At 36.0% G+C, this 24,440-nt stretch overlaps 1 protein-coding gene across 4 annotated transcripts in view; it reads right to left on the bottom strand.

Moving 5' to 3' along the window:
- Positions 1–24,440, bottom strand: part of SESTD1 (SEC14 and spectrin domain containing 1) — a 55,996-nt gene that overhangs the window by 23,777 nt on the left and 7,779 nt on the right. For all 4 annotated transcript variants that reach the window (XM_056349314.1, XM_056349313.1, XM_056349311.1 and 1 more), the window contains 5 exons: positions 19,825–19,904; positions 13,831–13,939; positions 9,668–9,758; positions 7,530–7,643; positions 423–536 (listed from right to left, as the gene is read on the bottom strand). In XM_056349314.1, the coding sequence (XP_056205289.1) occupies positions 423–536; positions 7,530–7,643; positions 9,668–9,758; positions 13,831–13,939; positions 19,825–19,879 (483 nt within the window). In that variant the 5' untranslated portion in view covers positions 19,880–19,904. The remainder of the gene's footprint in view (positions 1–422; positions 537–7,529; positions 7,644–9,667; positions 9,759–13,830; positions 13,940–19,824; positions 19,905–24,440) is intronic.

The following is a 24,440-nucleotide window of genomic DNA, read 5'->3' as shown; positions in this document are numbered from 1 at the left end:
GTGTCTATTAATGATTTAGGGGTGTATTTGCTCCTATATGTTTACTGCATCTCTGTATCTACTGGGGAGGAACCAAGGCCTAAGAGATAACCTTGAAAGATCTGCAGAGTCCAACTATTTCCTCTTTGTTTGGCTGCTGATAGTACAAATCAAAACAACTGCCCATATGCTCAGACTCTTCTAGAGTGGGGTTCTAGATGAGAGCTTTCATTAAGGAACTTGTTGGTTCAACAAACTGATTACATTAGCTTTAGCATCCTTTGAGCAAACCCAGTGTTAGCTATCATTCTAACACTACTCATGCATTTGAACTCCACTACTACATGTATGACAGTTTCCATACCTAGCAGTTCCCACACAAAAAATTCATGGCTCAAGAATGAGATATTTGGAAAAAAAACAACCAAACACAGAAAACTAACCAGCCTCTTATTCAACCAATCCATGTGATCATAGGTGAGAGTTCCTCCAAAATCTTCTGTTAGTTGGCATGGTTCTATGTATCGAGTCAGCTTGTTAGCAGATACTAAAATAACCTGCAACAACAAAAGAAATTTTAAGTACTCTTGTAAGTAATGCTTGTATTCTTAAGTACCTGAGAAGTTGCGTTAAGTGTGTCCAGAGGCACCAAGCAGATCTTTCTGTGATTCAGAGAAAGTGACCCTTTTACTGCTAAATGTTAAATGAAGTATGGCTGGTTGCAATTAACATGAGCCTAAAACAGACAGGTAATTCTGATATGCAGTGTACATCTCACACATAATCCTGCAAGAGCATCATATGAATATTATACACAGTATTAGCTGTTTGATGTTACGTAAAAGCGGTAGAAATGCAACTAAGGGCAAGAACATTTATGCATACAATAATATATATATATATATATATGATGTTTAAATTACCTGTTCTGATTTGTTACGTTGCAATGTAACTGACTACAAATGTAGCTACGCTTAAGAGTATACTAAAGGTATTTACTCAATATGAACAGAACATCATTTACTAATCTTAATAAACTAGCATCAAAATATTTAATACATTTTTCACTTACTTACTGGAACATAAGAATCTGTCATTCCTAAAATACTTTCTAAAAAAGAACATGAAAAAAAGCATGCTAAGAGCTGATCACACTTATCTGTACAGGCATAAGTAGAGGGGTTTTTGTTTGTTTCCAAAAAATACTGTCAAGAAACCCTGGGAAGCTTGGATAGCTTTTCCCCTCCCACACCCTGGTTGATAAGTATAAAATGCTGAGTTTTGATAAAGTCCTTTGCCCTCAATATTAAACCTGTTTTCTCAGTGGATTGATTCTTGATGATTTGTTATACCAGCAGCTTACATATCCAAACAGCTTTGGAAAAATAAGTGGAAAGCTTCAATGAACAAGGCAGAGATTTTGCGAGAATAAGTTTGCACTTCAGCCTGTGCAGAAATCCAAACTGAAGAATGCCTGTTCATTTTTCATACCACATTGAAGGCAGCTTTCATACAAAAAACAGTAACTTTTTCTTTTTAAAAAAAAAAAAAGTGACAATCCTAATTGTTGTCTAAAGCACAATCAGATTAAAAAAAAAAATCCAAAAAACCCCCCACGAAACGGAAAACCACCCTACAAATGCCAAAGATTAAAGTTATATATATGCTTAGTCTCCAGCAAACTTAATTGCTGGAAAAACTTAAAATGCAACCTGAAGTATTCTCCTGGTGATTTTTCGGTAACTATGGCAGTTTTAAGTATAGCTGCCCATATATCTGGTCTGACAGCAATTCACTGCCATGGAACTGTACAGCAAAGACTTCCTCTTCTTGAGGAAAGCAAGAATCCTATTGTTTGATGATAAAATATTTTTAAATCATTTTTTTAATACTATTTGATTAAACATTGAGTATTATTATTTGTCAATATGGACAATTGATCTATACAATGATAATTTTTTTTAACATTACACAAGAAATACAATTTAAATATTTAATCTGGCCAGCATCACCCAGAAATCTGGCATACTAGAAACCCAAGAGCAGCTAGCAAAATCCAGATATACAGTAGACTATCAACTCCACCCCCAGTAACTGCCACCTTCACTTTCAAGCACTCACAGTTTCACCCACTCATTCACCTTCCCCTCCAGGGCTTGTGACAATAATTAGCACACTATCTTTTTTCCATTCTAGAGAAGAGACTAATAGGCACACACAATCTGCTATTTCAAACACACCCTTTTTTAGGATTGAATTTAGGATGTGACATAAACACAGGCTTATACAGTCCAGCTCCACCAGGACAATTCCCTCATTTGACCCACGTTTTTAAAAGAAAGGACCCGTTGCCTCCAGTGATAAAACAGCAGCAAGAGATACATGCAGATGAAAAAGAGATGCATTTAATAAATAATTTTGGTAAAACACTGGAATTCCTATATGCATTTTTGGGAAAGTGCATGAAAGCTACAGATTTTGGTGCCTCAGTATTAAAAGACTGGACTGTGAGATCTGATACAAAAATTAAAGATTTCCTGCAGTGTGTTATTCATTCTGTGGATCAATACTCTGCTTATTAGTATTATGTCTTGAAAGGTAAACTGGGGATGTTTGTGCCACAATTAGTTTCCCATTAGTCTAGAGAAGGTAAGTATCTACCTGGGTATGTACTATCAACTTAGGTACACAAAGACCAACTTTATTTGAACTGGGGACTGATAATAAAAAGCTGTGGTCTAATTACATTGGATTTAGTCTTTCCAGTTGTTTTCTTAAACAGTTCTTACTCTTTTAAACAAATGACAAGAGCTTACTAGCTATTTTTTAGCTACATAATACTGAAAAATACAAGTCAGCGAGCTAATATTTCTTTCAGAGCAATTCTGATATGCAAGTATATGGACCATAAACAGGTTGACATGCAGGAAATTTTCATGGAAAAATGTGATTTTTAGGTATATTAATGTCAAGTCATCAGAGTTTATACTTTCCAGAGCAGATTCTGCTGATACACGATCACAAGAAATTTCTGACACTATGACTATAAACAGAGTTGTTAGCTGCTACGGTGCAAGCACAAAGCATTTAGAACTATCAGGACTGTCAGAATCCTTTGGCAATATACTCTGACTTTTCCAGCTAGCTCCCAGTAGTTTACCACCTTTCTTTCCTTTCTCTTTTTTTTTTTTTTTTTAAAAGCCCTTGATTTCTTGCCACACAATCACAAGTGAACTTTCAAATTTTGCTCCATGATGTCGACAAGGATAAGAACAGCAAGCACACTTCCTTCCTCCCTGCTCTCGAAACACTTATTTCCAAAGCTCTAACCCAATATCTAAAAAGTCTTGGAGATTATTTTTCTCCCAGTCCCTTAAATGAATGGCATGCTCAAAAAAACCCACCACCTGCCTGTAGGCATTTTTGCATAGTGTACAAACTTGTACACTTCTTCTGCTTTTATGGTACACATTTTCCTCTAGTTATCCCAGTTACCTTCACATGAAAAGTCCACAAACACAACATACTGCAGCCACTAAAAAGTGATTTGTTTCACATCACTATGTAGAGTATATTAATAAAAAAAGCAAAAGGAACACCACCCAACCCTCCAGAACACATTTAGAAATGTTTATATTCAAACCCAGTTCTTCATTCATTTAAAAACGTAAACAGTATTAAGTATTACAGCATAACCTACGCTGTAATTTCAGCTGAAAGACACTCTTGGAACAATTAAGACAACTCTCCTGTTATGACGCATGGGCACATGACCAGAGAAAAACTGCTTCAATAAATACTGGATGCTAATAAGCATTTTAGGGAGGAATAAAGGGACACAGGAAAGCTCTGCTGGAGGATGAATGGGAATTGACCTGAGGCAGCTCCAAAGCCAACACGAATCCTAACCAGGAATAAGGATATGCACTTTTACTCAGCTGAATCAGCCCACCTCTTTATAGTTATCCACCCAGAAGCCTTTTGATCTCGGTTCCCACATTTACTTTCAGTGCTTTGCAACACATCACAACTCACTCTGAAGCAGAGGATCTCTGCTTTTGAACAGAAAGGAAGGCATTGTGATTAATGGCTTCATATGTCAACATTAAGCAAGGTATTAAAAAAAGATCAGGTAAGCAAGGTATTACAAACGTATCAGCTAGCAGTAAATAGGAGGTAGATGTGATGCCCCATCAGAAATTAGAAATCACAGTTACATAGCATTTGCTTCAAATAAAATTAGTTTACACTCACGTGCATAAGAACATTTCATGCTTCCATTTAAATTTTTAGATCATATTTATTTCACTGGTACAAAAGCAGTCTTGGATTTTCCTAACAGTTATGCAAATCTAACCCGTGATCCAAAACACAAGTTGCGTGTTGCTTTGTTTTTACTGCCAGTAACATACAATTATGCAGCTGTAGATTTGTGTATGAGATAGAGGCTTCCATAGCCTTATCAGTGCTCTGCACTCGTATCAGGAATAGAGCAAAGACATACTACTGTCTCTAACACAAATATTATTTGGAGCACTGAGAAGGTGGGTCGTTGTTACTGAGCCAGTTTTCCTAATCACAACCAAGTAACAGATAACCCAGAGTTAACGAATGGTGAAGAACAAAGACTTGCCTAATACAAAGGATGATTCTTCATTATCTAGGAAAGCACAAGATTTTTCCTACTGTTCTCTAAGCTTTCCCTGTGCTTTAATGAAGAATGCCATTTAAGAATATGAATTATTGCACAGGAAAAAAAAAACTGAAAAAAAAGCTGCAAGGAAGTGCAAGACACAAGGAAAAGCTATGAGCTAAGATGGCATCATAGAGTATCTTTAGAAACATCTATAGCAACTCTATACCAACAGCTGCTCATTTTCCAACCTCAGTTAGATGACAACTGCCCCAAAGCTGATGGTAGGCCCTCACGCAAGCAAGCAGTCTCACCCTGTTCCAGTGCTTCTAAATTAGGTGGAAGGGAAACTCAAGAGCAAACACCCTAATTCAGCAACAACTTATTATCCTCTACTCATACAAAAATCTGCTCATGCGTCAAGCCAAGATACAACAGGAGATCAGGGAATAAATCTAAAGTTCTCTTCCTGCCTAAGAAGCAGCTGCTGTGTTTTAATGCTATGATTATTTTTCTTGTAAAATGATACATCACCGATACTTTTCTTACAATTGACACATTATGTATGTTTGCATGAAATGCATCTCTGGTACTTTAATTATTTTCTTCTTCCTAGAACTTCAGAACTATTAATTTAAGAGAATCTTAGATCAAAATTTCAGGTTAGGGAAAAACGTTTATGGTTGAGTAATGAAAAAAGTATTTTAGAAACAGAAACCAAAAAGTTTAGTTACACAACTACAATGGTCTATGCCAACATCAATGGCACAGAATATGCTTCATAAAATTACTAAGCTTACTAAACTTCATTACACAATTATCATTTAATGACTGCTAGCCAATCTTTAAAGTCAAACAAAAAATCCTTTTATTATCATAGTCATATAAAATTATCCCTGCTTTGTTAACACATTTTCTGTAGGCTTTCTGCTTATTTGTCTAGAAATAGATTCTAGCAGAGTCATATTAAAGAAAAACCCAAGAAGAATCTTCTAGAGGATTAATTTCCAAACTGGCAATACCATGACGTATACAGTAACAACCATTGTATAAAATTCTTTTATACCACAGCTTCAAAGGCTTCCTGAACTCGTGCAAGTACCGTATTTACAGGTGTGCAGATGGGAAGAGAACCTAAATCAGACAGTAGGGACTGTTAAAGAGTGGGAGTCACCTTTATTACTGCCAGTCTCTGGACTTTGGTGCTTACATTACGCCCTAAAAGCATCTGTATGAAACTGAATATTTTAAGCTGAAGTCACTTTCTAAACACAAGCTCTTAAATCATCCTTTTGAGTACAGATGGTTGGTTTAGTCTCTTTTAATTGTCATCTTGAACGTGCTTCAAAGAAAATGCTAGTTTACAAAAGGTGGACACCATCATACTCATGTTTTCGATTAAAGAAGCTATGACTGAGCTCCTACATGCTAACTTAAAGATGGACATATAATTTGACCACACCTCCTTGCCAGTCCTCTGAAGGTTATCGGGTGAAGGGACGGACAGACATCTGTGAAACCCAAGAGAATTTAATTGTAATGCAAGTCACAAGATTATCCTAGTTGGAATCACTTCCAGTAGCAAAATTTCATGCACTTCACTACCTTTAGTAGTGAGTATCTTTCTGGCTGCAGACTCAAATATGTAAGTAGCTGTTCAGTGATTCTTTTGATTGCTCTGTTGACCTTGGGCTACTTTTCAAATCTGTCTTTAAAGAACTACTCAAAAGAGAAAATATGATCTTCATCGATAAGATAAACAACCCAAAGGCAAGTGTGAAGGATTTCCTTACTTATAAGGCTAAAGCAGATTACAAAAAATGAAGTACTGTAATAAAAGGAATCTTAAAGCAGATTTAAAAAAAAAAAATAATTTGGTCATCTGATTGAAAATAGCAGTCTTACCCCCTAACCCCAAACTCCTTCTGAGTACTTTCACATACAACAACTGTTTCCAAAAATGAAGCCACCTATTCCAGGTGAAGTCTGATACAAGACTTAACAATTCATATGAATTAACAGCATTGTATCTGGATGACAGAACCTTTAGGTTTATATTTTAGTAGTTACATAACCTTTCAGCTGCCACCATTCAATTCCCATTTCCCCTGAACTAAGTATCTTATAGCATTCTTGAATACTCCTGTAATCTCACCATCAGAAAGAATTACACAGCATTGGACAAGGCTGCAAAACACTTCTCTATTCAATCTCTTTCATGAAAAAAGATGCTCTCTAAGAGCTCTGTTGTACAAAACAAGTAGACATTTTAGTATTTGGTGAGCACAGCAAGCCTGTTGTAGTTTAAAGAATATCAGCTTCTATCGATGATACAGATAACTTTCTAAAAATAGGGAAAGCTGAGGTTTCCATTAACCTCCCAAAAAGATACAAGAACGGAACATTAGTGTGTGTTCTCTTGTACACACACTGCCTTACAAGCTAAGAACAGTATCAGCTTGTATTTGGCAAACTGAAGGGACCTATAACCTTTGTTAATAATGTCAAAGAACTCAAAAAAATGAGAGAAGATGCATGCAACAACAACAAGATGTTCTTCAGAATGGTTACTACTGATTTAGTGACATCATGCACCTCTACCATCTATTACAGAAAAGTCATGAAAAAAAATTCCACACCAAATCCTGTACAACAGTTTATTTAAAACACCCACAATATGCATCAGCTTTATCCTCTTACTGAGCAAAGGATTAAATGCCACACATTTCTAATCTGAGACCTACTTCATTTGATATTCTTATGAAGGAAAAAAAATGGTTAAAAGGTCACAACGGTTTGTTAAGGATATCCACAAAGCATCTGGAATATAACTATTTTTAAAAAGACATTTTCATGCAATTATTTTAGTATTCCAGAAATGATATTTTTGACCAAAGTACACAGAAGTTCTACATACCTCAAAGCCAAGTCTATCTTTCTCTTTCCAAAAACAGAAATGCGTAACCTTCTTATCCCAAAATTCATCTGGCTTTACTACACAAACAAGCGACACCTCAGCTGGAACAACATTCTGTAAAATAAATAAAGTAAAACACTCAAGATTAAACCTTCATTTACCACAAAACAGAATTCCACTAACACATCATCATCTATTCAAGAACTTAAAATTTCCAGACAGAAATTAAACTAAGTCTGCTGCATCTACCTCACGTTGGTTCCATGCTGCTTTGTAGCCAACTGCACTAGATTTCATCGCAAAATCGTGACAGAACTGAAAACACTAACCTCTTTACTCCCAGTCTCAGGTCTAACCATTAGTCCATGCCACATCAGTATAGAAAAACATGAATTATTGGCTAAACTTAATTATTTATGGCATTTTATTAAAAAAAAAGTGTGAAGGACAATAAAGCTTTCTACCAGTGTCATTTGCTACGTAGAATGAAACAGTAATCATAAAGTTAGGAAATAATTTTATACTTTGTTATTAAATCACGTATCAAGATTATAACCTATAATTCTTTAGCACATATTGCTTAGAATAGAATGAAAGAGTTTAACATTAACATTTCAGCAGATTAATTCATGAAAGTACTACCAGGAAAACATTCCTCAGCCTAACAGTAATTTAATCTACCAAGTTGATTTTAGTTACATCGAATGTTGCTCAAGAAACATACTCTTGATTACTCTCAAGTCATCATCTACAGCAACAAACAACTGTTAGATAATCACAGTACTGACATAAAGGTGCCACAATCCATGGGATTTGTCTTCAAACACTTCATTTTATTTATAAAAAATATGACTCTGAAGAAGTTATCAATACATCCAATTCAAATTATAGCACTGAAAAAAGGTAATTCATCCTTGCACCATTTTAATGGGTATGCAAAACCTATTTTAACACAGAAGTGTCTCTGATGACCAACCAGCACCTTTGACAACTACGCATGCCCAAGAAGAAAGAAATCTGAAGTGGTCTGCACAAGTGATTAGTTCACATAGGAAAATCTTCCTTATTGTTTCCTTCTCTAATTAAAGATACAGATGTTCAACTTGTTTCCGCACGCTTCACCCTGCAGGAAGCGTGCTGACATGAAGCCAGTAGAATCCCAGCATGGGCAAACAGCCACCTTCCCCAATAGCTGAAGTTCCCACTAAATGTCACAACTGCACACAGCTGAAGCGAAAGCTCGGTCAAGATCATAATTAGAATGCAGTGGATCCAATTACTATAACTATTCATAGGAATGCCATCTTAGTCAAGTGAAAGACATCTTGAAACAAACTTAAAAACCCAGGAGCAACAATAAGCCAGCAGGACAATAAAATGAAATTACTCTTATTTGACACACTTTCTGAGGCTTCATCTAAGTCTGAGAGGAAAACTGCTGCAAAGAAAAGAGAAATTGTCTGTGCCATAAGAAAGGCAGAAGTCCAAGTTCTCTAATCTGTTCAGAGCGGTGTATCTTGCATTTTCTGTGCCCCCTAAGACCAGAAAATAACCTATACTATTTAGCAGAAATATGACTTTATTGTAATCCCATGGTTCTGAAAAGTAAAATAATAAATTGTTATGAATTTCTTTACTTGGGAATTGTTACTTTTTTTTCTTCTCTTACTTTGTACAGCATCCAGAGTATAATCTGTGATTGGGACTATTACACACAAAAATCAACTATAGTAAATTCCAATGGAAACCAAGTAGTACAGCATATTGCATCAGAACCTGCTCAGCTGCACTATTAGTGTGAACTGTTACCCTTCAGACATTCCAACTCCTCACAGCTGATGATGCCAGGAGCATATCTCTACTTCCTTTAACTAAAAGTGTTTTCGAAAAAGGTCTGCAAACATGCGTTCTCAGCATGTAGTGAATTTGTCCCTCACTTGCGTAAGGTGTATCACTGGCTTTTCCGATTGTTTCTTCCTACACAGAACTCTGTCACAGAACCTCATTTTGTGATTTTAAAATGCCATTAAGTTGTCTATTTCTCAATAAAGAAATTACTACCTCTACAACAACACAGCTATTAGGTTCACATCTATAAAACTAATCAGTTAACCATGAACAAATAAAAATTTATTTACCTGTAGCATTAACACAACCGTCTTTACCACATTCCATTGAGATTTTCTGCCATCCACTATCACAGTAAATCCTCTAGCTTTACACTTCTCACTAAAAGAAGAAAAACACTTAGGAAAAAAATAAAATTCATGAACAAGCGTCTTATCACAATGATTTTGGATTTCTCTACTGAAAAATACAACTACATTAAGGTTTTTTACTTCTGAAAATACTGTCTTATAAGCCTTAAGTTTACTCATTTAGAAATAACTTCCCATTTTAATGCTCAAGCATACAACAGATATTCTAAATTACAATTTTTCAGTAGCACTGAAGTGTATTTCATAATACAAGTATTTGAACATCAGCAACTCTGAAGAGGTTTCATAACCATAAACTCCACAAAATCCTCAGAAAGAAGAGATCAATTAATAGTTTCATAAGGAAGACAAGGGGATGACAGTTTTCACAAGGTTATTGTAAACTGGCACAGATTTGAGCACACAGCTACATATCACTTGATGCATGTCCACGTCCAACCAGGAAACCATCTAAACGTGCTTAGAGTTCTTTTCCTGAACAAATGGACTAGAAATTGCAGTGCACAAGAAGCATCTACAAGAACAGAGGCTCTGCATATGGATCTACAAGAAAGAGTACTTTAGTCTGACATCATCTCTTTTTCTTCTAATAAGGTTGAGTATGTGTATACTACAGAAAAAACCTGTTGAAAACAGTTGGCTGCAAAGCCAAAAATTCAAAAAGCACTTCCACTCAAGTACCAGATGGGAGAAAATAGCGAAAACTTTTCTCACTCTGCATTTCCACAAAGACCTCTCCAGCTCATTTCTAACTGAAACTGGCAAGAAGGCGCTCACAACAACAGCTGTGCGCTGTTCAATGGTGACAGCAACCTCTGGATATCACCAATAGCTGGGAAGTGTTACCTTCTCAAAACCAGCACAGCAGCATCCAGAAGATGACAAAGAATTGAGCCCATGATTTTAGCATTAGTTACCACACTAAGTATCATGTCTCAGGTTGAAATTTCTGTGTTCAGCAAAGTTTTAACTAAAAAACATGACATATATGTGGTAGAAAAGCATTAACTTATTGTCAGCACCCAAATCTGCAATTACAACACAAAGCTATTTCTGTGATCTTCTTAGCTTACAAAAACCAAAGCAACTCACATGCAACAGTAAGTTTTACATTTCACACCAATTAATGTAACTGTTATTTATTGCATGTGTAAGCTGAGATTCATCAGTATGGGTGGGAGAAAAATTTATCTTGGAATTTAAAAAAAAAAGGGGGGGGGGGGGGGGGGGGAAGGCACCTTACCAATATAAATATCTATTTAGCAAAAAAATAATCAAAATCTGGCTGCCAATCCATACACACTTTTGGTTTTAAGGAACCTCTAAGATTGCACACATTATTCTTCTGGAAGCACTCTGAACATCTGGGCTTCACGTATGCAAAAAGGCATACTACCACTGCTTTCAAGAACAGGATGATTAGTGTTAACTATAGCATCTTGAGACACGGCTTCCTCAGGCTCATTGGTATCTAGCAATATCAGCATCTGCTCTTCTCCTCTACTAAACCTATTAAAAAACCCAAAACACCCTAACAAACATCCAAATTCAAAAGTGAGCTACCACTTGTGAAAAGTTCAGCCAACACAAACATAAATGTTTCTATGAAAGTTAAAATAAAATACACACTTGGTGATTTGAGCAACAATACAGAGAATACAATGAAGGAAGCAAACTTCAGTACGCACAGACAATAGCATAATATTTCCACTTCTATTTTTCTAGGATTCCAAAGTAGCCTCTTCATAATCCAATAATTTTAAATAGCATGAAAGAAAGGTGTAACAGTAGAAAGGACGAGGACTAAGTTGCCTGAAGTTTTAGGAAAGCTTTACACACTCCCACACACACAGCCCCCAAAGACGTTTACCCAAGACACTATGAACAGTTATGCCTCTCAAATTCTGGACACAGCTATCCATCAACACTAGAATACATACTTCAGAACAGTTACAGTTACAACATACGTCATGCACAACTGAATTAAAAGTTAAACATCTTAGGTAACCTTACACATAGAACCTGGGGGGAGGGGAAAAGTAACATTAATGTTTCTTGGACAACTATCTGGATTTGGGACAACATCCCTCCCCACACCCCTCCTTTTTTCAAACACTGTTCAGCAGCAAGTCTTTCCAGAACAAAAAGGGCAAGTGCTTAGGCCAAAACCTTTGCATTTCCCACTAAAAAAAAACCCCTGCAAACAAAAATGACCATAATTTTTCCATACTGCCACCATAAAAAGAGCGGTCATTTTTTTCCATGACTGACAAAGAGAACATTAGACATGGGAACACTAAATTTTGCCTTCAAACAGATTTCCCAGTTTGTACAAACAGTACTTTGGTTGAATTTTCAGTCAGTTATTTTTACACTAATATACGTAAAAACATACATCAGGATAAGACTGCAGAATAAATGCTAGAACAAGGATGCCTGCATTTGTTCCACAAATACAGCCAAGTCCTTAAGTCAATGTCCTGGTTTCAGCTGGGATGGAGTTAATTATCTTCTTAGGAGCTAGTACAGTGCTGTGTTCTGGTTTTGATGTGAGGCTTTTCAGTTTCTCAGGCCTTGCTAGCAAAAAGGCTGGAGGGGCACAAGGAATTGGGAGGGGACACAGGCAGGTCAGCTGGCCCGAACTAGCTAAAGAGGTATTCCATACCATGGGACATCATGCCTAGTATATACACCTGGGGGGTTGGCAGAGGCAGGCAGATCGTTGCTTGGGGACTGGCTGGGCATCGGGCATCGGTGGGTGGTGAGCACTTGCACTGTGCACCACTTGTTCCTTTCTTCCTTTCCCTCTGGATATTATTCTTTCCCTTCCCCTTTTCATTATAACTGTTACTGTCATCATTATTATTGTTCTTTCATTTCTATTCTGTTTCAAATATTAAATTGTTCTTATCTTAACCCTTGAGTTTTACATTCCCTTCCAACTCTCCTCCCTGCCCCTCAGGGTGAGGAGGTGTGTGAGCAAGCAGCTGCATGGTACCTAATTACCAGCTGGGGTTAAACCACATGACAGTCAATGAGATGACTTGCATAGGTGACCATTTGGTATTTTCATCACTTTACAGAAGACAAAACGCTGTTTGAAAAACCCTAAAACTTCCATGACTAAAATGTTATGCAATATACTCATATACCTATTGATGCTTTACTTGTAAGCAACCTGAAATTATTCTTTCCTTCTCTCCCCAATCAGAATTTTTTTTTAACAGTCTTGACTACAAAAACAAAACCAGATCATTTAATTGTATTTTTAAAGCATTTTTAGACTGAGTAAGCAAAGCACACTAAACAGCCTTTAGTTGTGCCATTGTTCCCGTTTCCAGAGAAGGAATGTAAAGATACAAAAGCAAGCATTTATCTGAGAGACTTCTCTCCTTTTTAAATCGATAGCATAAGAGAACAAAGCAAAGCTATGATAAAAGATTGATCTCTGGATCTTAATAAAACAAAATGCAGTTAACTAAGCTAGGACCAAGAACTGTAACTATAAACTTGCAGGGTTACATGTGCAGAACTCAACCAGCAACGGTTTTACAGCAAGGTCTGGATGACAAGACACTCAAGCTGTCATTCAGCACATTTAAACAGTATCTTAACTTTAAACATTTGAGTTGCTCACTAACTTCAGTAAGACTCCATATATTTTTAGACTCGGTGCACACTCAAGCCCAACAAGCTATAAAGATTAGGCACATAGCAAAGAAAGAGGAGGAAGCTTTTTTTACATTGGGCAATGCTACCTTTGCAAGCTTAGGAATTTCATTAGAATGGCTCGTTAATTTACATAGTAATTTAATTGTATTATCACTAAAAAGAAATTACCAAAGATATCCCAAGAAAAGAGGAAATAAAAACACCCAAAGCCAGATATACAGAATAAAAGGATATGCACAGGCCTCAGCAGATATCCCTTAGCTTATTGGGACCTATGTTTCTAAGTCAGTCAGTATCACATTTTAAACAAACATTTATGTAAAATTTGTTTGGTATTGAAAGACAAATAACAAAAAAATAAAGAAATCCCTTCCACCACTGGAAAAGAAGGCAGCCCCAAACAGAATCACCTTGGGATACTCAGAAGGTAGTCTAGTGTGACACTCAGCTCATCCATACTCGTCTGTTCAAGGCATAATGGAATTGTCAGAATGAGGCCACTTCTTCTGTCCTTCCCTCCTATTTCAGGGGAAAAAGTCATTAGAAAAATGTGATGGCTTTAAGGTACAAGAAATACTTTGTAGGTATGTGGTCTCAAAATACATCATGAAAGTAACCTTCAAAGTTTCTGTGAAAATCACAACTGACATTTTACCTCTCAGTTGTGAGGATTCACTCGCCACACCAATATTTAAGGCATGCAGAGCACAGACCACATCTGTAGCTGTCAGACTTTTACCTAGTACTTTCAACATAAACACCACAAATCAAGATTTCCAGAAGCATTACTTTTGTGTATCTAGATTACATTGTTAAAAGATATCTCATAGACCTTCCACACTACCAGCCTGTCAGCAACCTGGTTAGCTTTCAAGGTGAGCATGTTCCCAGCAGCTCCAATTAGAATGCAACACCTAGAAACACTGACTGCACAAAGGAGGATCTTGTAGCACACAGGCTGCCTGTGGCACTTACTTTAAGTTGGTAGTTCATTCATCAAACACTGAAGATTTCCAGACCTACTTAGAAACACATACCAGTCACCGCACAATTAAGATAAATATTTCCAACCAGTTGCTTTAATCTTCCCATGCATTTTCAAACCCTGCTGCTAAAAGTTATACAAACAGTATCAGCAACAAAAATATTGAAAGAGCTGGTCTCACATTTATATGTCCATTAGGAGATTCAGTACAAGTGTTACATGTAGCATATCAGTATCACTTAAGTAGATTGTTCTACAACTATCATTTGGGTTGTTTTTCACTACACAGACTCTCAAGAAGTCTCTGGAAAGGTACAGTTAAAAAAAATGGATCTTTAAAGAAAGCAGAAGAAAGAACATTTCAAAAACATCGACTTTTCAATGACACAGGTATGAGCCAGTAACCAAAATGGATTTGGACTGGCTTCTTACTCATTGCTTAAATTGGAACTGAAGCCAAATATCCCATGAAAAATAAATACTGACACAGCTCCCTGAAAGGGTCCATCAGCAAGTGCTGCGGAGTGAAAGAAATGAGGAGTGCAGCTGACTCTTCTACAATCATCACATCTCTAAGTACAGGGGCTGGCGATCTTTTGAAGGCAGAAGGCCTTGACACCAGAACACTTGCCCCTAAAAGAGCTGTTAACTCAGAGCATTAACTACAAGGGGGCAAAGGTGGCTGCAATGCATCTTTCCACTTAATTTGGAGCAACTTATTAGTTCATGTATCCACCATTTTGAGCAAGCCACCTTACCTCTTTTTTTTTCTCTCTGCTCTTCAATCTTTTAAAAAGAGATCTTAATTTCAAAACCGTATCAAATATTTTGGGTTTCTCAGGGAGGAGGACAGCAGGGGAAGTAAGACAAGTGGGGACAGGAATTTGCACATGAAGAGAAGAACATTAATGAATTGAATCCAAACGTAACTCTAGAATGATATAGTGCTTTAGTTTATAGCTTATTAAACTGCAAGTTCAGTCATCTTAAAAGTTTGGGGGTGGGTTGTTTGGGTTTTTTTTAATTCTTGAGGGTGGTTTTTTTTTTTTATACTAATGACCATCTCTACTTTAAACCAGTTTCAAATTAAGTTTGCCACTATTGGGAGTAGCTGAAATCCTTTTCCATTTTATTCAGTGTTATTTTTTAGAATAAGTTTTAATGTATTAGCTATTTTATTTTAAAATATTTTTAAAAATACCACAGAGCCATTTAAGTACATGTAGTAAACAGTTACTATACAATTTCCTCTGTATTTTAGAAAAAACTACAAGCATAATGATAATCTCAGCTTTATTTGGGGTGAAAACAAAGCAAAGTAAATTTCTATAAACTGAGAAAGAATACCTTTATTCTCAAATTAAGTGTGTTATTCATCTGGTTAATACCATTAAATCATGCTTTTTCTTCATAAAGTTACTTAATATTGGCAGAGCTGAAGTTCCATCTAATCAGTAAAAACAACTTTTAACAGATTAGTAACAGCTGTGCAGAAATAAGACAAAGCACATACACACATGTAACACTCACAAATGCATAAAGGTACACTGACATAATTTGGTAAGAATTCCCCCATCCATTAGAGATGTAGGCAAAATAATGGCAAAACACTGTTTGTTTACACAACATATGTTGGCATCTTAATTGCAATACGTTTTTTTCCTCTTTGTTTCCAAAGCTGCACAAACTCCCTAAAGGGTATTAAAGATCTACCAATACACATGCCTTTCCCACATTTTCATAAAGGACTGCTTTAATTGGTCGCCCATTGCAAGAGTAGTGTTCCCCTCCCTTTCTCTTTTTTGGGGGGAGAACTGTTACTGGGAAACAGCAATGCGCTTTTTAGTAACTGTATTTCTAAACAGAATTAAAGAGTGGTGCTATATTAGAAAGAATAAATGGATTGATCCTTTTTGCAGAAACTAAGAGGAAGTCACAGTTACCCTTCTCTGTTTCTGAATGGCAGAAAGCCTGATAATTGGAGTGAAGCAGCAGGAGAAAAAGTAAGGAAAACTCCTCAATGCTTTAAAAACTGGACGTTTGTTCTCATCTGTACACTTCGAGAAAACACTTCTCTCCATTTGCGACAATGCTTAGTAGGCACACATTATATCCAACAAATGAAAGTGGTAAGTTTGTGGATGTAAAATAATACCTCAGAAACCATGCAGACTCAATGGTAGCTTGTTAGCTATCATCTCTCAACAGGACTAAAACATTAAAATTAATAAAGAAGCCTTTCCTTAAGTGTTCAGGCATCATTTGGTCTTTCCTTATGCATGAGGAAATCCTCAGAGACAGGAGGGTAGCAGTTCTTAGGAATATAGAAAATAAATCTATTGGAATTAAAATTTGCAACAGCCAGGTTAAAAAATGGGTTACGTGTTGTAAAATAGGGGAACCATGAAAAATCACTGGAGCAGAGAAGCAAGAAAACACTGTCATAAGCATTAAACCATTGACTGCACAGAATTTGGTGATCAAACTGAGTGAGCCTGCAATAGGAAAAGTAAGAACTCAAGTCCAAAGCTCCAAAAGCCATGGCAGCAGCTCAGGACTCTACTAGACAAAATATTTGCAGGAATTCCATCTAACACGCCCTCTCCTCCCTTACCCATGAACTCATGAATACAGCATTAAAGTTGTTAATTTTAAGGAATGTATACATGGCCAGGGAATGAAGGGTTTGCAGAAGGACACGTTTTCTTCTTGCACTTGTAGCTAGCATTACCATAGCCAATTCATAACTAGAAGGGACTTGTTCTGTTCCAAGTTACTTCTGGATTCATGAGACTGACAAACACCTGCCCCAACAAAAGCAGCTAACTATTAGTAGTTCATGATTTCTTTACACAGACTTGAAAGACTCTGGTGCGGAAGAAGGTTTAACCAATGAAAGTTTAGAACAGGCATTGGAAGCCTACACATGCAAGATACTAGACAAACAGAAATTCTCTTTTATACCTGGATTTAAACAGCATTTTTAAACATGAACTGACTCAAAAAAAATACCCACAAACCAAACCCCAAAACTATAATCTCTTGATATTTCACAATAATTACTTAAATTTATTCAGTTTCATGACAAGTCATCTTGTGTAACAACTGATAGGTTTTTTCTCCCACCTTGTAAAGATTCAAGAAATCATTATTTCTAAAGATTTCTGGATACTAGAAAAGATTCAAACACCTGCATTCTGCCTTCACTGTGATTTTTGTGCAGCTTTCTTGCACCGAAGTATATACAGAGCAGGTAAATAGTCTGTCAACCTGCCACAGCACAAAAAAAGAACAAGGTAGGAGTTATCACTGATTCGTTTCCTCAGTGAAAAATGATGGCCAGTCATTCATGTAAAATATAACTGGTATATCCTTATCCATCTAAGAATCATATTCATTCAAACCTGTATTTTTAAAGAAAACGCTGAAAAATATTGAATGGGTCTTTAAAGGAATATTACCTAAAGTCACCAGTTGAGATGTAATGGCTATCATGTATGTGATCTAATATTTCTGAACACTAATACACTACACAATAAGAAAGTTGTTCTTTGATCTTGCTTGTATTATTTGTAACTCCTTTGAGTTACAAGTATATACCATCCCCTTCAGAATAGTACAATTAGTGAGACAAATCCATTCACATTATGATTTTAGGCATGGCAAACACCACCTCCTTGTCTTACAAAAAAGCGCCACACTCAGACTAAGTCTTTAGGCTTAGAACTAAACCTGAAAAATAATATCAGGGAAAGTTAGTTTGATGTGTGTTATTTAACTCTGAAGTGGTGTAGTTTATAAACTGAAAACACATTTAGGTTAAAAGCATAACAAAAAAATAATTTTAATCCATTTTGCATCAAAGCGGTTATTCAGCTATTTTGCGCGTCAGCAGCTTGACATTTTTTCTCTGCTATTTGTAATGATCTGTCAACATAGAAGCTACATAGCCATGGATTCCAAATCTGAGGAGACACTACTCCATTAGAAACCACTCTTTTTTGCTTCCAGAAAACGAAGGCAGGGCCAACATCATTTGTACCAATTTAACTCAAAAATGGCAAAAGCATACAAACACTGGAGATGTTTTGCTAAAATAGTATTTTTCTGAATTTTTATTAATCATATGTTTTTATTCATGAAATTATATGGTATAAAAAATTGCTTTAAAGAGACATGATGAACCGATTTCTCTGTCAGGTTCCTTTACTTACAGTGAAGAACGCTTTTAAAAGAACTACTGCATGAATCTTTACTATTCATTAAATTAAAACATTCATTAATACTACAAAATTCCAAGAAGGTCAAACCTACTTAGAAATATGTAGGTTCAAAAAGGTTCCTAACATTTAAACTGCCATTCAATAAATTACTTTCCACTAAGAACATCTATATTTCAAAATGGATCAGGCAGCTTTAGTAGCAAATTGAAAATGCACTCTAGTTGATGAGAGCTTCCCCTTGCAGTATAATGCTGAACAACCAACACACCGTGCACCTGCTATTAGTATGGGTGAAGTTACCCACTGTCCCAGGCTTTAATATGAGTTGAGGGGTGGGTGTGTGCATTTGTTTTTAAACAGGAATTGTTTGATGTGTAATTGCTGGGCACAGCGTGCAAATTCAAAGCAAAATGAATTCTATTAACAAAGGAACAGGTTTCACTTCTCAAGTGATTGGAGCAGGATAAACTAGACTAGCTAAAATAAACTAAACCAGAAGAATTTTTATTTATGACAACACCTGTCAATTTATGAAGTTGAGAAGTGTTCTGCAAGTTATCTACCTAGAGTTGAAAATTAAACACCAAGAATTAACACCACTATATGACAACAGTGAAATCAGCAGGAGAACTTCATTCATCATTTTAAGTATTTCCTTTTGTTTTTCTTCTGCACAGGGAGAAGAGAAAGCTATTTTCCACCCAAGGTTCAAGAGGTTTTAATAAATACAACAATAATTCCAGCCTTGCCTGAATTAACTACTTGGCAATAATCAAAATGTTGCAATGCATGGCTAATTCAGCTCCCATCCATTTCTATGTTGGAAAAAAAAAGACAGAGGTGAAAAGGAAGGAAAAAATTTCTGAAGAAAATTCTGAAAGCATTCTATTTCTAAAACCACATTAGAAAACCAGAAAGGATTATTCTTGTATGTCTGCTAAATTACTACTCTTCTATTTATGGACTGAAACTTCATGACATCAACTTTGTGGGTTGAGTTAGAGGCTACAGTGGAACATGTGCTAAATGCCAACAGCAATAACTTGGCTACTAGATTAAAAGTTTCAGAGATCCTTTTGAAATATGACCCAGCACTAATCAACAATATATTTCTGTTAAATACATCCAGCAAATACAAGTAACCAACTTAAAAATCCAAATTATGCAGAGAACCAATAGGGAAATAGAAACACTACCTGAAAGAAAAGCCAATTTTTTCTTCAGAATGGGTAATATTACTGAAGCTTCCATTCTACTGCAGATAATTTTCACAGCTCTGAAACACAAGACGTTTAAATTGTCAAGCATGGGAAATCAATTATATGTCACTAGAATGAGCACTGACCAAAACACTTTTGTACTCTTCTGAAGGAAGCACAGAACACTGTAACTGAAATCCAAAGTATTGTAAAAGCCAAAGAAAAAAAACATTATCATATGCATTTTTCCATGTAAACATTTAATTAAGGAGTTCTTCCTCCTCATAAAAAAAAAAAAAAAATCAAAGCAGCTTCTCAACCAAGGACATTGATATAAAAGTCTTATTTCCTAACCCCATTAAACTACTATTAATTTACAAGTAGATCATTTGTTTGCTCAGTCATTCAGAGATAAAATGAGTTTATATAAAATTACATTTTTGCATAGTGTATTTCATATTACCAGAAATATAAAAATTAAATACATTATGCTGCATGGATGTCAGGACACTGCCATTACCCTGCCAATAGAAGGTCTTCAATTAAAGAAAAACATCCAAGAGCTAGAGTAAGTATGTCTAACCTATAGCTGGAAATGCTTCTGCTCCTGTTGGCTCCAAATCCCTTCTCACCTTCATCCCATTGTTACTGCATTATGAACTGCAATTCACTATGATTAAGTCTTTGTGTTTCACTGACAAATCAACAGAATTCTTGAACTGCAACCTCCTCTTCCTGCCTACACAAAAGTAGCAACTGGCATATGCTTGTATGTCTGAGTTCATACTTGCACAAATCAATCCATATAGTAAAAAACCCTTAAATCTTCACAGAGATACAAAATTCAAGATATGTGCCAGTATCCAGTCAAAACAGATTTTAAAAATAAAATTCTTAAATTACAGGCAAAGGACTTCAGACTACAACCTGGAATCACCCATCTGGATACTTCAGCATTCCTGCACACAGATTATTTTTTTTTCCTGGGGGGGAGGGGGAATTAATTGAATCAAAACTATAAATGATCCAGGAGAAAGAAAGAAAAGAAAAAAAAAACCAAACCCAAAAAACCTCCAGAGAGCCTGAGGTAAAACAGAATAGTTATTCCTCCTCTTGTTAAAACAATGAGCTTTATTACAAACAAGCAGCAGAATAATTATTTTTATTATGAAACAGAAATGACATTTTAACAACTTTTTACTGTTCCTCCCTGTTCCAATGCATAATGTCTCACAATGTCCATTCCCATTCCTTATCCCTAGATCTCCATATTTAAGTGCCATTTTCATCAATTACATGAAATATGCATTTCCCATATTATAGAAGGAAACAAACACGTTTCAGTTCTTTCCGGAAACTGAGTCCCAAGACAGCTTGCACTTTCAACAGTTACTCATATAAGCATCCTTTTAAAACCTCCTGTATGCTTCAGACAAAAATTTGTAGGTTTGTTGACTCAGTCATTTTTGTCTCTCAAACACAACAATCAAACCACCCTGTGTAAACTAGTTAAGTTCAGCAGTATTGTTTTTTTCTTTTCTTACCTGGTGATGATTTTTCCCTCTCCTCCCCAAGCTGTATTTCAAAATTATTACAAATGGCTCTTTATCATCACCAATGAAGAAAGTCCAGACCTACACACAAACTTTATTATCTTCATACTTTCACATGCAAACTAAAGTTTGCATCAACTTAATGACTCTAGGAAGCATGTTTCTTGCTGTTGTGAAAAGACCAATTTATTTAATATGAAAGCACTGCCTGGCTTTCTGCCACAGTAGTGGTACTGTCCATGGATCAGAATAGTTCTTTTGTTCAGTATTTCCTGGAACCAAAGGAAGGATTCTGTTCATTCAGAGTGGAGGGAGGTGAGTCACAACAATTAGAACCAATTGCTGATAATTTCAAACACCTAGCTTTTGTTCTAGAAACTCATGCAATTCTCTTTTGTGACAGCTTTGATGTGGTCCATCTAGAAGAAAACTCTCACCAGGGCAGATTGTCAGAACATACCAGAAAAAAAAAAAAAAAACCCTTCAGGTTTAAAAATAAGGTTTAACATCCTTCTATATCTTTAACACTCCAGAGAATCTCAGGATGAATTAAACTAAATGCCTTTTTTAATACCAGAAAGTTAAACATTTCCAAGAGAGCTGGTGTCTGCTTTCCAGTGGGAGCTATCAAAGGTGTTTTAAAAAGGTACACTGCTAAAAAGCAGATATAAGTATATTTAGACCTACAAATAAATGTAAAGCCTTTTTAACCTGTTCAGAGGAAGGCAAAATGACAGGCTCTTAAACTGACCATCAAGCTCTCAATTTAGAATGAGGAAATATGTGTTGCTCAATGCTGTACCACTGTTTAGCTGAAACAAACACATCAAGTGCCTATTCACCAATAAAAAAAGGCATTTGGACTCATTAAGTAGAAAAAAGCTACAGAAGAAACAACATCACTGAGAGAACAGATTTCACTTGAGGAAACTGGGATACTTCAATAAACTGCATTTTATCATTTCTAAAGCAAGAGACATAACTTATCTGCTCAAATTTTATACAGATATGAACCAAGTTAAACCTGTTTGCTGAATTTCAGAAAAACTTCTGAGCATGCCCACCTGCAATCTACTTTGCCAATTAAAATACCATATGCCAACTTGTAAACCTTCTGTCTACAGGAAACGTTAAAATAAAAAAACCCTATACTGAAGAACCTCACTAACTTCTTTTGAACGACCTGGGCTTTCAGGTTTTTAAATCAATGCAGCAGTGTTAGTCTGCAACAACGTATTCATTCCTTTGCAGGTTTCCACAGAAAATTGGTAAAATTCAGTTCACATAATATTTGTATTTAAAACCTAAATATTTGAAAGGTGTTCCAGTTAAATAGAAAACTCTCCCAATCCTCCTACCAAGCAGAAACCAATACTAGTTGAGAAAATTCTCTTAAATACAAACTTAAATGAAATAGATATACATTAGGGGGAGGACAGAAGGCTAAGGAGACAGCAAACAAATAGTAAAAAAAAAAATAGATTTACAGAACAAATAAAAATGCAAACAATATTTCAGGCTGCACTTAATGTGACATCAAATCATGACATGGTAGGCTGCATCTTCTATCATTTCTAGGTTCTGGAAAGACTATAAATTACACTGTTTTAGTCAATACAGTTTAAAATTCAAGAAGTTGTTTCAAAAAACAAAAACAAACAAAAAGCCACCAAATTCACATACAATAAGAATTATGTAATTCAGCGTAAAAGTGCTTAATTTCTCATGAATAAGAGTATCACTTGCATTTTCTGCTACACATCTTCAGTCCCATCTAATAATAAATTTAAATAAGAACCAATGTCCAGACGCTGTTTAATACCATTTTAAAAGTCTGTTAAAGAGAAAGGGCAGAGGGTGAAGCTGACAGACTCACATTGACTAGATGACTGAAGTAAGATGTTACAGAGAAGCTGCCCTACAAATAACAGGTGTTTTCTTTTTGTCAAAATTAATTCAGACTCCATGAGAATACTAACACGTCTACTCAAATTCATTAGACCTGTAACATTTAATACCCTCAGTACACATTACAAGGTTTTTAAATGGGTTGGTCTGTTCATGAGCATCTACTGCACGTTTCAAAGAACGAGTACTTTCTTCATTCCCTCATCATGTACCAAGGAAGAGAACGTAGCTGGTCTGTTAAACACAGGACTAAAAGTCAGGAAAAAAAATAATCTGGTTTCTATCCCTTGTTCTGCTTAGAAATATACATATGGCTTTCAGCAAGTCATTTATCTCTTTTAGTCTTCATTCAGTCCCTCCATCTAATTCCCTTTTTTACAAGACCACTGTGATGTTTAATTCATTAACGTTTTTGAAGACTTGAGAGATTAGAAGGAACTCCACAGATCTGCCTATAAATATCCAAGCAGCAGATGGGCAGCTACATTCAAAACTGTAGCAGCTTGCAAGTCTAGGCACAAACAATAGCACAAATAACAACAGACATTCTGAAGGGGGGGGGGGGGGGAGAGAGAAAAGCCTCCATCATATAAAATAAAAAAAAAAGAATTTCATTCTGAAGTCAACTTCTGAATTGCAGAGCTTCAAAATTAACAGCTTCAGTCCCTGAAGGCAGCATACAAGTTTTTTTCAGATGCTACCTTCAACCCACAAAGCATTACCCCACACTCTCCCTAGATCAGCTTAAAAAAAGTTCATCTGTCCCACACAGAAATAAAATCCATTTGCAAAAGACAGAGGGAAAGCTGAATATCAGAATTACGTATGCAGATGATTATTTCATCTTCCTTTAAAGCTACATTAAAGATGTCATCTCTCCCACAGCCAAGCGGCACAAAGACAGAACACAAACGAAGGTGTCCCCAGGGCTGATACCCCAGGGTAATTTGAGAAGCACGCCAAATCTGCCCAAAAAGTAAAAAAAGGCTGCAAGCATTCATTAGTTAATGCTGTCTTCAATTAAAGACCACATGGAACTGGGTTGCTCAGCTGGACAGTTTCAAAATAACGATAAAACCTGACAGATGAACAACAGGTTAAGGTAATCAGATACAGTGTTTGATTTTTACTCTTTAACATATTATGAGCATT

Source organism: Falco biarmicus, chromosome 8 (genome assembly GCF_023638135.1).
Source record: "Falco biarmicus isolate bFalBia1 chromosome 8, bFalBia1.pri, whole genome shotgun sequence".
Classification (NCBI taxonomy): domain Eukaryota; kingdom Metazoa; phylum Chordata; class Aves; order Falconiformes; family Falconidae; genus Falco; species Falco biarmicus.
This window is presented reverse-complemented; position numbering and strand designations above follow the sequence as displayed.